At 53.4% G+C, this 16,050-nt stretch overlaps 5 protein-coding genes across 5 annotated transcripts; 2 read left to right on the top strand and 3 right to left on the bottom strand.

Annotated features, from left to right (window-relative positions):
- Positions 1–1,500: 1,500 nt before the first annotated feature.
- DACRYDRAFT_23243 (uncharacterized protein) lies at positions 1,501–4,626 on the bottom strand. The gene is made up of 3 exons (XM_040773168.1): positions 3,253–4,626; positions 2,467–3,188; positions 1,501–2,401 (listed from the first exon to the last, which is right to left on the bottom strand). Exon 1 carries the CDS (start codon positions 4,572–4,574, stop codon positions 3,531–3,533), a length of 1,044 nt encoding a protein of 347 aa, XP_040627211.1. The 5' UTR covers positions 4,575–4,626; the 3' UTR covers positions 1,501–2,401; positions 2,467–3,188; positions 3,253–3,530.
- Positions 4,627–5,854: 1,228 nt separating this feature from the next.
- DACRYDRAFT_23245 (uncharacterized protein) lies at positions 5,855–7,567 on the top strand. Its single transcript, XM_040773169.1, has 3 exons — positions 5,855–6,367; positions 6,422–6,922; positions 6,973–7,567. Exons 1-3 carry the CDS (start codon positions 5,860–5,862, stop codon positions 7,113–7,115), a joined length of 1,152 nt encoding a protein of 383 aa, XP_040627212.1. The 5' UTR covers positions 5,855–5,859; the 3' UTR covers positions 7,116–7,567.
- Positions 7,568–7,900: 333 nt separating this feature from the next.
- On the top strand, positions 7,901–10,506 carry DACRYDRAFT_100904 (uncharacterized protein). Its single transcript, XM_040767499.1, has one exon. It carries the CDS (start codon positions 7,948–7,950, stop codon positions 10,423–10,425), a length of 2,478 nt encoding a protein of 825 aa, XP_040627213.1. The 5' UTR covers positions 7,901–7,947; the 3' UTR covers positions 10,426–10,506.
- Positions 10,507–10,597: 91 nt separating this feature from the next.
- DACRYDRAFT_23246 (heat shock protein 30) lies at positions 10,598–11,669 on the bottom strand. The gene has a single exon (XM_040773170.1). The coding sequence runs from the start codon at positions 11,595–11,597 to the stop codon at positions 10,734–10,736; it is 864 nt and encodes a 287-aa protein (XP_040627214.1). The 5' UTR covers positions 11,598–11,669; the 3' UTR covers positions 10,598–10,733.
- Positions 11,670–12,658: 989 nt separating this feature from the next.
- Positions 12,659–15,514, bottom strand: DACRYDRAFT_117337 (uncharacterized protein). The gene is made up of 7 exons (XM_040770362.1): positions 15,169–15,514; positions 15,057–15,113; positions 14,739–15,002; positions 14,422–14,686; positions 14,240–14,373; positions 13,781–14,177; positions 12,659–13,720 (listed from the first exon to the last, which is right to left on the bottom strand). The coding sequence occupies exons 3-7, from the start codon at positions 14,947–14,949 to the stop codon at positions 12,907–12,909; spliced, it is 1,821 nt and encodes a 606-aa protein (XP_040627215.1). The 5' UTR covers positions 14,950–15,002; positions 15,057–15,113; positions 15,169–15,514; the 3' UTR covers positions 12,659–12,906.
- Positions 15,515–16,050: the final 536 nt, after the last annotated feature.

A 16,050-nucleotide genomic window follows, 5' to 3' on the forward strand; every position in this document is an offset into this window, starting at 1 on the left:
CTTAGACAGGAAGGCTATGGGATGCCACTTGCCATCATCCCCCTCCTGAGAGAGCACAGCTCCAGATGCATAATCAGAGCTATCAGTCTCTACTTGGAAGGGTTTGTCATCTTGGGCAAATATAAGAATAGGGGAGGAAGTAATAGTCTGCTTTAAGGTATGGAAAGCAGCTTCTTGTTTCTCCCCCCATTGCCATGGAGTATTCTTCCTGGTTAGGTCATGGAGAGGCCTTGCAATGTGAGCAAAATCCTTAATAAATCTTCTGTAAAAATTACAGAAGCCCACAAAGGATTGTACTTGTGTCACATTGCTTGGAGTAGGCCAATCAGAGACACCTTCCACCTTCACTGGGTCCATCTGGAGCTTGCCTTTGCCAACAATAAAGCCTAAGTACTCTATCTGCAGCTGATGAAAGTCACACTTCTCAGCTTTAAGATAGAGCTTATGCTTCCTTAAGATCTCTAGAACCTCTTTGACAATAATGGTGTGTTCATCCAGATCTTCACTAAAGATGAGAATGTCATCTAGATAGACAATAACATTGCCTTTGTCTATCTGATCTCTGAAGATGTCATTCATCATCTGTTGGAAGGTGCTGGGGCTATTACAGAGGCCAAAAAACATTACCAGACATCACTCGACCACCACATCTCCATCTCCCAGCAATCCAAGCTTCCTGAGGCTAAGAAGGGAACTGGCTCCACTGACCACTGCCCCTCCATCTCTGACAAGCCTGCAATGCCAGCTCTCCACAAGCTCTTGGGTCCTGAAGAACAAATGGCTCTGATGAAGATGCATGAGAGTCTTCGCAGTTACAACGAGGCTGCAGAGGTGCTGGGAGAGAAGCATGGAGAGATGCTGGCTGAGATGGTGCTTGATATAGGCGAGCATGCCTATCAACCCTGTTCCACTGCAGTCTGTGGCGCCGGGAATTGCAGCTTCTCTCACATTGCCTGTGTTTTCTAAGCCCTACTTTTATTGTAATGCACGAAACCTCCTTATCAGACCACCTTCTCCTCCTTCATGCTGTCTTAGGTAGTGTTGACAAATACAACTATGTGTAACAATCCTATGGCAGTCTCGGCCAGTGTCCTGCCCCTTAAATTGCAAATCATTCCGGAAGAGGTACATGATATCTACATGGTCTTCCCTGCAGAGTGCATTACACTCATCTGCTGTGATAGTGGGGATTGTGGGTGGAAATGATGTGATGTGAATAGGTAGGGCTGAGTGTGAGAGTGTTGATGGTATTCGGAGTTGAATGTGACTGTTGGCCATAATTGAATGATGGTATCGTATTCAGTACTTGTTTGTGGGCACATGACGTCACAGGTGATTATATCAGCCATGGGAGAGGTCACATGCAATCCTTGATTTCATACGAACAAGTCCGCATTGGCCAGGGATCAGAACGTGGGTTAAGTGTTGTTACATAATCTGGTCCCTATTATAGAATCTAGCGTCCCATGTGACTATCAGGAGAACCCCGTCAGGTAACCTGTGGAGCGTGCGACCCGGACCTGTTGCTGATCTCCTCTGCGCAGACCTTGATCGATCTGGGTATCTGGCTGGCAGCCGGCGTGATCGGCAACCTCACCCGATTCCTGCACTTCGAGCGCCGCGTCCTCCTCGGCACCATCATCGCCAGCGCGGCGCTCGCCTTGGACGATATCATAATCAACATCGTCATCGTCACCATTTGTGTCATCCATCGATTCAACGACATGCTTCCCGCATGTCGAACCCTTTCAGATCAGGGTTTTCTCGGATTCGCGAGTACGCCCTAACCGACGAAATTCTCCTCAAGTCCTCCCCGAAGAGAAATTGGGTGTTTGAGATCATGCTCAGAACACTCTTTTCTCAACACGGGGTATCCCATGCCCTCGGAATACAAATTGTCGACAACTTTCGTCTTTAAGGATGCGGGATGAAGAATTGAGCAAGTTATCGATCATCGAAATTCGACCATTACTATGGCGCCTCAGAGGGACCCAATAGGACGAAAGCAGTGTTGCGATGACTGCCATATGCGGAACGATAATGGCACCCCGCCAGAAAGAGGCGACGCCAACAGGGCAGAGTTGAGGCAAAAACAGCTATGTTGCGATGACTGCCGTATGCAGAACAATGGCACCCTGACACGAAGGGGCGATGCCAATGGTCCTGCTCGCAGCATCCCTCATAAGAACTGGCGACATCTCTCCTCTAGGACGAGAGGGGCATTCCTTTCGACAGCCTACTCCTCACGACATGACCGCATCGTACTCAGAATGGAAGGCACCGTCGACCCTCCAGATTGGAGAGGCAGTACGCCTTTCCCTCAGAGAGGAGGATATGGGCCCCAGGCCGAACTTTTACTCTGGCGCCAAAGGGCTCGCCGCAGCTTCTGCTTTGAACCGTGGTAAGTCGTGCATCTAGATCCGCATGGATGCGAGGACGCGGATATTGACGGACGTACAATGTCAGGATTACCGCCAGGCGCCACGAACACATCCTCGCGCGTCTCCTCGCATCCCTACGTCGTCGTCTCCATCGAATCTCACAAACAGCAGACTGTGCTGCTGCAGGTGACGACCAGTGGAGGGTCTGGCATTGGCGCCGGCCATCGGAAGGGCCTGAACGACATGGCCGAGCTCGAGCAACGATTGTCTATTCAATCTATTGCAGTGCGAGCGGCCACCGCGGCCTTCGACCAAGCGAATAACGCCCTTCGTGTACTAGAGAACCCAGAGCTTAAGAAACCTTTGCAGGACTATGAGACTTATAGAGCCGCCTACGGTCCCCCCACCCCCAATGAGGTTCAAACCAAGCGCGTATTGTGGGCCTCGGCTCGCATTGCAGGCCTGCTCGGATTTGCCCAGCGACAAGTGCCATGGACTCTCGAGGACTGTCGGTCCGAGAAGAACCGGCGAATTGCCGCCGCGCACAGCGCGTCAGCGGCGCTCCAGTACGCACAGGATGAAGACAGGCGCATCCAGACGTTATGGGGGTCCACACAGGCCCGGGTGACGACCGTAGAGCGTGGTGCGCCGCATCTGATTCCAGTAAACCACGGATATCCGACCGATGATGAGGGTTTGGCGATCCCCAAAACGCAAACAATCTCGACGTTGAATCGCTTGCCGGGATACATCCTTGGCGATCAGCGTCTGGTGGTGAAGTGGGGCATCAGCTGGGACATTCCCTGTGTATGCCATCCCTTCTCCAGGTCAAAGCAAAGAGTGGCTCTGCTTATGTTCTCATTCGATCCAGATTCAAACCTATCTGTTCGCACAGGTGCCGGATCTCGGCTGCATGACCATTCTCGACTTCTACGATCAGTTGCCCCAAAATGAGTTCGTTGGTGTTATGCATAGCGTTCCAGGTAACTAACTGCTAACACTTGTGTGTTTCACAGGCGGGCAGAGATCCAAATCGCATTCCAGAACAGAATGCGGCGGGGATGAATACGGGAATAGGTAGTCTAGCAATGGCTCGTAGAGGAATGAAACAATATGGATGAGTTCATAGCTGCCACGAGCTTGTCGCACCTAAACCTCCTCCTCAATTCCATGCAATTTCCAATTCACCAAAGAAGTGAACAGCTCTGTCAGCTCCGGGTAAGCATCCATCCTTGCCAGAACAGCTTGACGGGAGACCCAAGTATGAGTCCTATCGCGATCGTCGTACAAAACCGTGAGGGTCGATCGAATGACTTGTAAAGTATCGCGCCCGTCCAGGACTGCAAACCCTCTGTCCCGCACTGCCTCCACAAATTTGTCACACAGGCTGTCCCTGACTTTGACATGCGCAGGCCTAAGGGGCAGGCCCGTGAGGAGATCCACGACGGCTGACAGCCATTCATGATATGGTTGCCCGGGGACGCCATCGGGATGCGACTTGATCGGCTCGAACGAGAGAGTCACCACGAAGCGAAATAGAATGCCCCGGTCATCAAGCCAGCCGGTTTGGAGCGACTCGACGAGACGGGAGAGTTTTCTGACCTTTTGGGTCGACAGCGTGAGATTGTCGTCCACGGGGAAGGACAGAGAGATGTCGAATAGGCGAAGGGGGTCGGCAAGCTGAAATCGTCTCCGTAGCCATCGGTTGGTGCCTGCGAGAGCAAGTACGCTCTGGTCGTCCAGATCGTATAGGTCCCAGCTCACTCCAAACACCGTAATGATGACCGCATTACCCTTTTCTTGGGGAGTCAGATTCTCGAGTTTAGTTTTGAATATGCGCTGAAGATGCCAATGTCTCTCGTTGAAAAGCATCACATCGTCTGCATCGACAGATTGGCAAGTATGAGATGACTCCGTCTCGCCATAGCAAGACTGTTCCCATACCGTGTCGTTGTAAGCATGGTCCTCTTCGAGAGCTACGCAGGCGAGCTGCTGAGATGGACTGGGGCAGTCTGGAGCTGCTCGCACTGGAAAGTCGGCACGCACAACTTGCCTCGCCTCGTCCTGGCCCTCGTGTGCCCATTGAGGATCGCATTCCTCCCCGGGCCCAGGAGTGGCCTCCAAGTCAAGCCAGGCTTCCTCGGCAGAGTCCATGTCCGAAATCTCGTCCAAGCCGTTGTCAGACACTGCCATGTCATCGTGACCGGAAAGGCGAACATGGACAGGACGCTGCCTAAGCTTTGCCAATTTGAGCGAGACAACGACTGGTCCCTTCCATGCTGGACTGGGGAGTGGAATACTCTCGGGGGTAGGACCAGTCCATGCAAGACTGGGGCGTGGGATGTCCTCGAAAGTGCGGACGAACAACCACCGCTTGTGCATTTCGCAGTACTGTTGAATCACCAAGGACGCGATAAATGGGTCGTTGATACTATATGTAGCCTGTCCAATGAGGAATTGGTCGGTCTGTCGCGGATCCTTTGTCGCCAGCCGGTGACACAAGCGTGTCCGTTGGGAAAGAATGCTGGACGCAAGTCGAAGCTTGGCAATCTCTTCTCCAGAGAAGGTCGGAAGGCCGTAGTCTTGCGATGCGTCGTGCAGCTCGTCGGAAGTACACATTTGTCTGTTGCTGAGGACCGCACCTTCACAAAGATCGATATCGAGGCGGCCGAGCAGCTCGCCGGTGGATCGGCTCCGGAGCATGTGGACCGGATAGAAGCATCCGCATAGCGGAGCATTCCAAGGCCGAAGGGTGAGGTAGATGAGGGAGACGAAGCTGTATGGCGCATTGAGAACGATGTGCGGGGTGGGGAACGAGCGAAATGGCGCCCAGATATTCTGGACGATGGCGAGACTACCAGGCTGGCCGGCTGCCTGCTTCTGCATCGTGACGGAGTCAGGATCGAAAAGTGCAAAGGTGTCGTCCGGGTTGAATCGAACCTCCACTACTTTGCCATACCAATTCATGCGACGACCAGTACGACAGATGCCGAGATGATCTGTATTGAGAAGATTCATCGCCGTGAGCTGGCCGTCGAACTCATTAAAGGTTTCATCTTCAAATGCTTCCATGGCCGGTGTTTGGAGAGCGTTTGAGTGAGGGTATATATGCAGACCAATCCCAACTCGACAACTCGAAGCTGACAGCGACAGACAAACCTGGATACTGAAGGACGTGTCTGATGGTCGTTGCTGGCAGAGACATTCTGCCGGAACCGCATCTCCGGTGTTCTCCTTCAGAGTCGGATAAATCTCGGCTCCGGAGAGCACTAGAAGGGTCGAGTGCTGTCTAGTCGCACCGAGTCAGACGCGCCCTCTCTGGACATAGGGCAGTGTACTTTGAAAAGTCTTTACTTTCTTCGGCAAGTGTGCTTTATCATTTACTGTCAACTATTTCTTCAATTCTTCAACAATTGGACAATATAACAAGTGCGTCGTATACAAGTGTAGTGCTGAACATTCGATAACAGGTACAAAGATGTTCAACGGTTCTCCATTCTTCACCGGTGACACACCTCTCTACCCATCAAACCGTCGTACTCCCCAGACTTTCTTTCGCCCTCCGTACAACTACTATGACACCGAAGACGATGCTTACATGCGTGCCCTAGCCGCGCATGAGCAGCGAGAGAGGGAAGCAGCAACACGTTCTGCTTATGGACCGTTTGGCTTCGCCCTTCCCAACCCTGTGGAAGAAGAAGAAGAAGAAGACGAGGGGGTGTACATCCCTCGTGGAAGACGGGGGAATTATGACGATGCGCTTTTCGCTCGCCGGAGAGCAGAACACGAGCGACAGCTCAGGGAGAGTGCGCACCACCGGCATCTGGTGGAACAGAGGCGCCTTGCGGAGGAGGAACGACTCGCTAGGTCGCAACAGCATCAGCATGCTGCCCATTTACGAGCTCAGCAGTTGCACGCGGAGCAGATGAGGAAGAGGAAGAGTCCGTCACCGGCTTCTATTCCTGTTCCTCTTCCTACGAGACCTGGTGAGTGTGCTGACCCACCTCTACCCCTAATAGCATCTGACAGTTCACCCCCAGCTGCCAGAGCCCAACCTCCACCCAGACCCACACCACCCACTCTGGAACAGACAGAAGCTGCTGCCAACACCATCCAAGCTGCCTACCGTGCGCATCAGCAGCGCACACGCGCGCATGCATCGCTAGACGCCATCTCCCGCAAAGTCACTTCCCTCTTATCTTCATTCCAAATGCCGCCGACGCTCGACTTTGACCTCTCCGCACCGTCTGCACCCTCTTTTGCGGAAGAGGATGGCGAGGGGGAAACCGTTCCGAAACTGTTATATAACGCGCAGAACACACCCGTGCATGCGCAAGAGCACGCTCTCACGCAACTGCTGCAGAAACTGGACGGTGTGGAGAGTAACGGTGACCTCGGAGTGCGGGGAAGGCGGAAGGGCCTCGTAGGCAAGATCGAGCGAGCTCTGAGAGAGATGGAGGGTGCAATCCGGGCTGCTTGGGGGAGGCAACATGGTGCGGGTGCGGTTCCCCTCGAGCCTGAGATGGGTGGACTACCAGCGGGTGAGAAACTCACTCTTCGAGCTCGAGACGCGCCTTTACCCCGCACTCAGGACCCGGAGCTGGAAAGAGAACAGGGGGGGATGATGCTGGGCCTCGACGTGCCCACCACGGTGCACACCATCCCCACCATTCCGGACATCAGCACAGGAGAGGAAAGCACCATGCAGATGGACCGAGACCCTTCGGGTTCTAATGCGGGAGATGAATCTCTGGAAGAACTGGAGGGATGGGTGGACGTGCGGCCTGAGGACGTGTGGGAGACGGTCCGAGCGTGACATGTCACACACCGCAAGGGAGGAAGCGGAGACGGCTGATGAGCAGGAGGTGGAGGACGAACTTGCCAGTACTGCTCCTACCCCCACACCGGTCATCGAACCGCCCGAACCGGCAGATGCAGAGATGGATGACGCTGACAGGGCTTCAGAAGGGACACTCACGGAGCCGGAACGGGAGGGGCTGACGACTGCCGAAGAGCCGTCTATGGACGCGTCACTAGACTTGAAGGTGCCTGTGAGGATCTCTAGTCCTGCAAAGGGAAACGAGAAGCTGGGGTACGGGGAGTGGAAAGTGTTTATCCCGTGATTTTGTACTGAAAATACGTGTACGATATATCTGCTGTCTGGGGGGAAAAAGCATCAAATGAAAGAATAACATTAGACTGACCTTTACCTGATACTAAGTGCAATGTGACGTGTTCTCACGTGCTGAGTCATAAATGGAAAGTTCCAGCACGTGAGTCGTAAGCGCCCATGGCCTCACCCATTATTCCGCACCGCCGCTTTCCTTCTAGCAGGGTCTTCTTACCTCTGGCTGCCTATGGAACATCCTGGCTGCGCTTGTGCTGACATGAAATACATGCGCGTCCCCGGGTCAGAAACGGAGCCGCTTGCCTTGGGTTTTACTATAAAGGCTGGCTCTTGCGCTGCTCAGGTCGGATGACCAACTCTTAACGATACAGAAGACTGGTTTACCTAGGCTTTTGTTCTCTCATCATCGACAACCTCTTACTATACTAGACGACGGATATGTTTACGTTGACATTCCCATCAGAGCCCTCGTTCGACGGGTACCGTGGTCATCCGGGTCTTGCTCGCCGACACACTCACGCATCTGGTCGTCGTCATCCCACGGCTCTGTACGAGATCGAGCCCGAACTGCCTTACGATATCGATTACGCCTCGATGAACAGGCGCCCCTCTGCTCCTGCCTCCCGTACTTGGGGTAGTGCATACCAGAACTGCGGATATGAAGACTACGATGGGTACTATCGCCAACCTGCTGCACCTCACTTCGGTCGCCGGCAAAGTATGAATGTCTTCCAACTTCGCGGTCTCATCGCCCAGCGTCAGCAGCAACAGTTGGAAGAAGAGCGCCAACGTCAGCGTGAACAGCAACGTCAGCGTGAATCGGAGCGTCAGCGGCAAATCGAACAGCAACGTGTGCATCGTCAGCGCCAACTTGCCCGGCTCGAGCGCGAACGCGCCCAAGTTGAGAAGGAGATCTCATCCGCTCAGCTATTCGCCTCCCAGCAGCTCGCGTCGATGTTCTCCGCTCCCGACCAGCAACTCCATCGGCAGAACGCGATTCGCCGCAAGTCAGAAGACGAGCGGCTTGCGGAGCTCGAGGTGGAGCGTACCCGACTGTTGGCCAAGAAGGCGGAGAGGGAAGCGCAGGAAGCTGCTGAGACTCAGCGTGCGCAGGCAATCGCGGAGCAGGAGAGGCAGGCGAAGATCCAGAAGATGAAACTGGTCAGGGAGAGGCATGAGGCTGAGCGTCTTGCACAAGCCGCTGCTGCTGGTGCCCAGGCACCCGATGAACCGGAGACCGCCGAAGATTTCGAACAACAAAGAAGGAACGCGCAACGTCTTGTAGTGGAGACCTTCCTCGGCGAACTCCTCGGGAGGTTCATCGACTTCAACGACTCGACTCCCGACGTTCCGGCCACTACGTCTACGTCTGTTGACGTCAAGGGCAAAGGAAAGGCCCCTGAGCAACCTCAGCCGGAAGTCCAGCCCAAGCAAGAGAGGAAAGTGAGGTTCAGGGGCGAGTACGCCGGCCCAAGCTACTCCCAGCAAGAGGAGGCCCCTCCTGCTCCGGTCCAAGTTGCCATCCCGATCCCCACTCCTGTTCCAGTTGAGGTTCCGGTTATTGTAGAGACCGTCCCTGCGCCTGCTGTGCCTATCGTTGCCGACCTCGATTCCCCCGCCATGCATGTCGATGTCCCGCCCGTCGAACCCATCGTATCCGAGCCAACTCGGTCCGAGTCCCCAGCACGCGATCTCGCCCTGCAGCAAGTTCAGCTCCTCTTAGCCAAATTCGAGTCTCTTACCTACGCCTTCGCTTTCCCCCGCGTGCTGACCTTCGCTTTCTTGGACACTCCCGAACTAGCTTACACGGCCCAGAATGCGCCTATCCACTCGTACGAGCACGCGCTCAACTCCCTCTTACAGGAGCTGGATGGGATCGACAGTGAGGGCGATAAAGAAGTGAGGAGGGCAAGGAGGGAATCGGTGAGGAAAGTGGAGAAGGAACTTGGCTGGGTCGAGGCTGAAATCCGCCGTGCGTGGGAGAGAGAGAACCTCCAGGAGGAACTCCTGTCATCTTCCGAGTCGGAGGTCGAGGCAATTGAGCCAATCGAGCAGTCTGTCGTCGAGCCCACGCCTGCAGAAGTTGAAATCACCAATGGTGCTACGCAGTCGATTACCGAACCTGTCAGCGAGACTGTTGAACCGGCTTTGACGCACGCGGACGACCGCGCCTCTACAAAAGCGCTGCTGAACGAGTTTCTGACCGAAGACACGGTCACTGCTCAGGTGCCGGGTGCTGGCATAAACGACGAGCCGGTTGTTACCACGACTACCGAAGAGACGGACAAGGAGGCCACTGTAGAGAAGACGGTTGAGGAGCCCACTGCTGAATCTGACCCTGTTGCCGCCGAACCCGCTACCGAGCAAGCTCCACTCATTGAAGTCGCCGTCGACGAACGCGGCATTGGCGATCATGTTGTCGAGCATCTCGCTATCGAGGAGCCCAATGTTGTGAAATCCGTGGAAATTGCCGATACCCCAGAATCCGCAATCGTGGACCATCACGATGACGCCACGATTATGACGACGGAACAGTTCACTGCAGAGCCCACGAACGAGTCCACGTTGGTTATCCCCAGTGTCGAGTCATCGGCGGGTCTCGTGGCCGATTCTGTCGGAGAGCCGGTACTTGTTAAGACTGAGCCACGTGCATTACAACTAGCTGAGTCAGCTACTACGCCCGGAGTCGAAGAAGATCATGCGCCTTCAACTGTTGGGGTCGTTCCGCTCTCAGAGCCTGTCTCGGAGAACGCATCCCCGCTGCTATCGAGGGCGTTTGTGCCCGTCCCGATTTCTGACGAGCTCTCTCATAAGGTGCAGTTTGAGGACGAGGTTCTCGCTCAGTCGAGCAGCCCGGACATCGAGAGCAGCGGGAAGGAGGAAGGGAAGAGCGATGATGAATTTGAACTGATATAATGATTTTCATTACAATTCGCTTCGTTCTTTGTTACATGCATCATATCATATGTAGAATAGTCGTGCTCATCTCAATGCATCGAGTCACAATACGTACATACCCATGGCTGTTATGCACGAGGTCCGTCATCTAACGAGGTTTAAGAACGGTGAAACAAACCTCTGACTCGTAATTTCTGCAGAAACCAAATCGTAATTATTCGTGACGGCATTACATTATTAGTGACAGGATGTTGTTTGGAGATAGATAGACCGTCGTTCAACGGTATCAGGTCATGGATACAGTGGTGATGAAAAAAGTCGACCTCTTATACAATCTGTTCAGGTGCAGGAGCTACAGCAGGAGCAGCCGCGGGAACAGGCTTCTCAGTGATGAGCTTGTGCGTCTTGGGACCGAAGCCAAAGCAGCAGACATCGGTAGCGCGAAGCTGGTATACGAAGCCGTAAAGGAAGCAGATGTAGAGAAGTATATCGAGGACGCCGTAGAAGACCATCTCGCCATCGGAGGTGATAACGTTGCCGCCGTCAGCCAAACCCCAGGCAATGGGATACAGGAACAGGAGGAATGCCAGGACAGAGACATTGCGTGTGAAGATGCTGCGCACGCTGTCACTGATCAGTCCAGCAGCATTGCGACCAGGCCCGAGGAGGGTGACGATCACGTAAACGAGAGAGGCGACGGCGAAGACGAAGTAGCCCCACTTGTAGGTCGATGTGACAAGCGCACCGACAAGGAACGATACGAAGGCGACCACTTGGAAGAACATTGTGGAAGCCACTTCAGTGGGCGACATCGCGGCGGTGAACAGGACTTCGAGGACGAGCAGGGGCATTGTCAGGACCCAACCGATGTACCTTGCGTACCAGATGGCACGTGTAGCAGGGTCGCCCGCGTAAACCTGATGGTGGTTCCCGTAGAACTCTGCGACAATCGGGGTGCTACCGAGATCGGCAGCCATGGAGAAGTATGCGACCGACATTATCGAGAGAGCGATGATGGGTACGACGTGCAGAACGCGCTGTGCACTATGGCGCATGTACATCCATGCAATCATGCCGAGGTCGGAGAGCATGAAAAGGGCAAATGCCGCCCACATCCAGTCCGAACCGTTCGTGTTAATGCTGATTTGCGCATTAGGCGGGTTGATGTCGACTGCCTGATTGCCGGACATTGTGAATGATGATTTTAGGGAGGGGGAAAGAAAGATTAGTCGGTAGGCTTAGGCTAGTGTTGTGGCGAAGCTGAGTCGCTTGAGTGCTGGAGATGATGAAGCGAGGTGTACGTCCATGTTTTATATCCTTCGCACATCCGGCACTGAAGAGGTCATCCTAGAATCGGAACGAAAACACCGCGGGTAGAGTACTGTGCACAGTCAGAATCACGTCAGGCGAATCCAGATCAATGTAGCCAAACGTCATCTGTCATGAATAGATCCAATGTCCGGTTACGGCAGTCAAGTTGCGGTGGTCCGACTCTATCCGCACCGAACATACAGGCAATGTAATATCATGACGTGGTGACCAAATTCAAACCATTCCGGTCTTAAGCGACAAGTAAGAGCAAAAACAATAATTTTTCACGAGCGCCTGCTGAGTAAAAGATGTAGAGTTCAAGGTACGTACATCAAAGGGTGGCCGGCCCGAACAAAACCTTTGGGGCTGTGCTCGGAAGCAATCGGGGAGCATGTCCGGAGCTTGAGCGCGTGCCCAACATTAGCGCCCATCTGATTTGTGGTCCTAAGCGCGGACGATGCGTGACGAAGCCAAGCGAGAGGCCTGATTCAATCAGGTCGGAAATAGGTCAGGACCTAGAGCGAGGAAGACGGGAGAGACGTGGGAACGGGTTGTACAGTAGAAGACATAATAAAGTGATTCGTAAACCCTGATCTGCTCAGCCTTGACTGATCGTAGATATTCTCGCATTCGGCGCCACTAGAACTTGTCGCTGAAGGCATGTCCGCGCGATAAGCTACATATGTACAGTATTGTGAAAAAATAACACACGGAACGGTAGAACTCCCGACTTCACTCATCATCTTCATTCAGCCAGAATCCGTCGCTCGTACCACCTCCTGGATTCATGGCCATCACCGCCGGATGCGGATACCAGGTTTGCAGCTCCCTCGCCTTTCCCACAAGCATCTGCCACGTGCTCAACTCTGCCTTACACGGCTTCAGTTTCTTTAACGGACAGTAGATGAACCAGCAAGTGAATTTCTCAGGGTTGCGGGGGCTGGGCTTCACTGGAGGATACAACTTGATTTGATCTTCCGAAGACCCGAGCGAAATGATGAGTCGAATGTGTGGCTTCTTGTCCTGCCACTCCTGGAGCACGGTGTCGAAATTGTCTGCGAGATTTCTAGCCTGGCTGCACCCGACGCGTGGGTCCGTTTTGACTTGATTGAACGAACCGCTACAGGTTGCTTCATTGATGGTACCGAGTGGGTCCGTTGCGATAGGGAAGGCTGAGTCTATCGCCCGCTAGTTCGTCTTGGTCGAGATGAATGCCATTCGAATCAGGTATTTCCAAAAGTGCTTGGGGTCGAAACTTTCGCCAAGATGAATGTCGTCGCGGGTCACCTTGACGCATTGCGCGAAATTCATGCAACACGATTGAAACGTTTCCTTGAAGGTCTTCGTCTTGTCTTTTCCAGCTGTTTCTTCCGAGGACTCGGTCTCGACGTGACCAGATTGTCCTGCAGGAGGGTTGGACTTGACATTTCTATCTCGCGTCGGCGGAGAGTCGTACAGTTCTTTTCGTTCCTTATCGTCCAGGTCGAAAAGCTCATCGAAGAATTCCACAACACTGAAGACGGGCGACTGTTTCTTCTCGACCGCGTTAATCCGGGCCAGGATCGATATAAACTCGAAAATGACTTCGCCCCGCTCGCCCTTATCGACGGCAGGCGGGTCAAAGATCTGCTGAAGCAGATGGACCGGTCGCGCCGACTCCATACTCGACAAAATCCTTGCGGCTCCCGTCGCGAGTAGCGGCTCGCTCGACGCGACGGTCTTGATCTGCTCTCGTCCTGTAATGCCGAGCAGAACGCGCAGATGCTTGGCGACTTGCTTCTCGCCAAAATCGCGCGCACTCTGGTCCTGCTCGTTGATAGGGCGATGAATGCGTACGTCGGTGCGAATGTCCAAGGGCACTAAGTGCGATATAACCGCAAACGCCTCATCCGCCTTCAGGTTCTTCCCGTAAGGTTCCTTGGAGCAAAGCAGCTTTTGTGCCGCAAAGTCCTCAAGGTGAGCTTTTATATCTTCATCGCCCTTTTTCTCACGCGTACGGAAACTGTTTGACGACGGTCAGTCTCTTGCAGTCTGAAATGAGAACGAAACTCACAGCCATCACCCCCTTTTGGCTTGAAAATCTACTGTCGTGACATCATAGACAGTGAGGACCTTTTTCAGCGGCATGCCCGGAAGGGGGAAAACTGTAAAAGGTTCTAAGAGCGTTAACTCCCGGCTTTGCACTCTTCCGGAGGAATCCACGTGAGGTGGAGGGTAGAACGGGTCAAGGTTCGTTTCGGTAGAAAGAAAGATAAACATGCAGGATTCGCGGCGCAGAGTTCGGATGATATGGCGGAGTTGCTCAAAAATATTGAATGTTGTCCCCGTGTTTCCGGCAACACGTCGGTCTTTGATGAGGAACCGGCATTCGTCGAATGCGAGAATCAGGCGCGGCTTGCCGTCCACAGAGTTTTCTTCCGACAGCAGAGCAGTCAGGCGACGAATGGCTGTTACCAGCCCTTTTCAAACGGCGAAGACCCTGGTTTTCTCGATGGGGACAACTTTTGAGTCTCTGCGTCACTGATACTACCCTTGTCGACAGGATTGTGCTCGGAGTCTGGGCTGCCGGAGGACGCAGGTTCGACAGTCATCTCTTCTCCCTGTCTTCGGTCTTCTCCTTCACGACGCGGGGTCCTCAGTTTCGCCTCTTCAGACCTTGCCATTGAGTCAGTAGACATCCTCGGGATCGGCGACAGCGCTTACTCATTGGCACTGGCGAGTACTCGCTCTAGAAAAGCCATTCTTTGGGATCCCGGCGCATCGAATTTATGGCCGCGTTCCATCTGACCGTGAAACACCGCCGCGAGCTCCTCGGAATTGTAACCGTGCGTTTCCTTGAGCGCCCGCAGGTCTTCGCACCATATTTTGAAAAGGCCGGTCAGAAAGCACATCAGCTTTTTCTGACACTTCTCAGCTGTATCTGCTAGTTGGAGGTATTCCAAGACTTCCTTATCTGCTGGCGGAAATCCTAGAGCGACCGCGTGAGATGGGATACCAGGTGATAGCGTCGGGATTCCTACCCTCTGGATCTTCTCGCAAGGCTATCACGATCCCCATCCGCTTTTTCAGCACCTCCGACAAACTCCTCGACTTCCCCATGCCAGATGAGTTGGCGATTAGGAAGAACATTCCGTAGTAGCTTGGCACGAGCTTGGCCTTGGTCTTCTTCGCCATCGTCCTGTCCGGCTCCTTTTTTCGGAACTCTTGGTACTGAGCATCGATGTGCTCCATCAGGAGAACAGCCCCTTCGCCTCGGAAGGTCTCCTTTCAGGCGTCTACGTTGACTGTAACAAACGCGGTAAGTGACCTTGGCGAAAAGACAGGCCAACAGCACTGACCCTGCATGTCGCTAGGATCCACAAAGTGGCGTGTTGGACGAAAAGCCCTAATTCGATCTGCAGAAGATGCGTGAATGGGAGATGGGGCTTTGCAGGAAAAGAAAGAACGAACTCCATAGCACGTCTACGACGCTGTTTTCCCCTAACTTCCACGTGTGTGATTCGAGGATCGACTTAAGCTCCGTTGCCAAGGCTTGGTTCCAGCGAACGCCAAAATTCGCCGCCTCAAGTTGCACCGTTATCATAAACATGTTGATGAGACCGTCTCGAGTCTGTCTGCTCGGTGCATCACTTAAGTTGAAGTCATTGAGCAGCACTATGCCTTTCTCCAAGACTCTAGGAACGTTGTAGTGACGACTAATTTTCGAGGCTCGGGGGGCCGAACCGCCAGATTCATCCCGAGCGTGGGTTCCCAATGAAGACTCAGGAGAGGGAAGCAGAGATTGTCTTGAGATGGGTAGAGTATTGGCTGCCATACTTGTGGGACAACGGAAAGGAGGTGACGATGGGACGACCTGAGTGTCCAACCGAAGGTGGCGCGAAGAAGGGTTCGGGCCCAGGTCACTACACGATGCAGTCATCCCCGCGAAGACGCGGGAAACGGTCCCTGAAAAGCCCAATATCGTTCTTCTGCCGCTCCGCATTCCGCTCTGGTGTCCGTCTCCATTTCAAATCAACGGTTGTTGGTACAATGATACTAAATGGTTTGATTATTGCTAATATCATGACAGTGCTATCTTGCGGATCACTGTCACAGCTTTCGTTATTATGATGTCACGGATCCCTCAAGCCTGTCCGCACACCAAATGTAGTAATGTAGGCTCCAAAAATGGATTCTAATTCCTTATTCTTACAAATGGGAACTGCTACTGATGAAATTATATTGCAATCTAGAATGACAAGTAAACAGTCATAAGAGGAAATAAATACATGATGTCATAGAACAGTGCCATACCTGTAAATGCTGTTCTGCGCAGTTAGAGCAGGCTTTTCA

The sequence above is a fragment of the Dacryopinax primogenitus genome, assembly GCF_000292625.1.
Source record: "Dacryopinax primogenitus strain DJM-731 SS1 chromosome Unknown DACRYscaffold_13, whole genome shotgun sequence".
In the NCBI taxonomy this organism is placed as follows: domain Eukaryota; kingdom Fungi; phylum Basidiomycota; class Dacrymycetes; order Dacrymycetales; family Dacrymycetaceae; genus Dacryopinax; species Dacryopinax primogenitus.

Coding starts and splice junctions, on each gene's coding strand:
- DACRYDRAFT_23243 (XM_040773168.1), bottom strand. CDS start 4,574: ATGGCAGTGTCTGACAACGGCTTGGACGAGATTTCGGACATGGACTCT.
- DACRYDRAFT_23245 (XM_040773169.1), top strand. CDS start 5,860: ATGTTCAACGGTTCTCCATTCTTCACCGGTGACACACCTCTCTACCCA. Junction 6,368..6,421: donor TCCTCTTCCTACGAGACCTG/GTGAGTGTGCTG, acceptor GTTCACCCCCAG/CTGCCAGAGCCCAACCTCCA. Junction 6,923..6,972: donor GATGGGTGGACTACCAGCGG/GTGAGAAACTCA, acceptor CCCCGCACTCAG/GACCCGGAGCTGGAAAGAGA.
- DACRYDRAFT_100904 (XM_040767499.1), top strand. CDS start 7,948: ATGTTTACGTTGACATTCCCATCAGAGCCCTCGTTCGACGGGTACCGT.
- DACRYDRAFT_23246 (XM_040773170.1), bottom strand. CDS start 11,597: ATGTCCGGCAATCAGGCAGTCGACATCAACCCGCCTAATGCGCAAATC.
- DACRYDRAFT_117337 (XM_040770362.1), bottom strand. CDS start 14,949: ATGGAGCACATCGATGCTCAGTACCAAGAGTTCCGAAAAAAGGAGCCG. Junction 14,687..14,738: donor CTTGCGAGAAGATCCAGAGG/GTAGGAATCCCG, acceptor CGGTCGCTCTAG/GATTTCCGCCAGCAGATAAG. Junction 14,178..14,239: donor TGTCGACAAGGGTAGTATCA/GTGACGCAGAGA, acceptor CCGTTTGAAAAG/GGCTGGTAACAGCCATTCGT.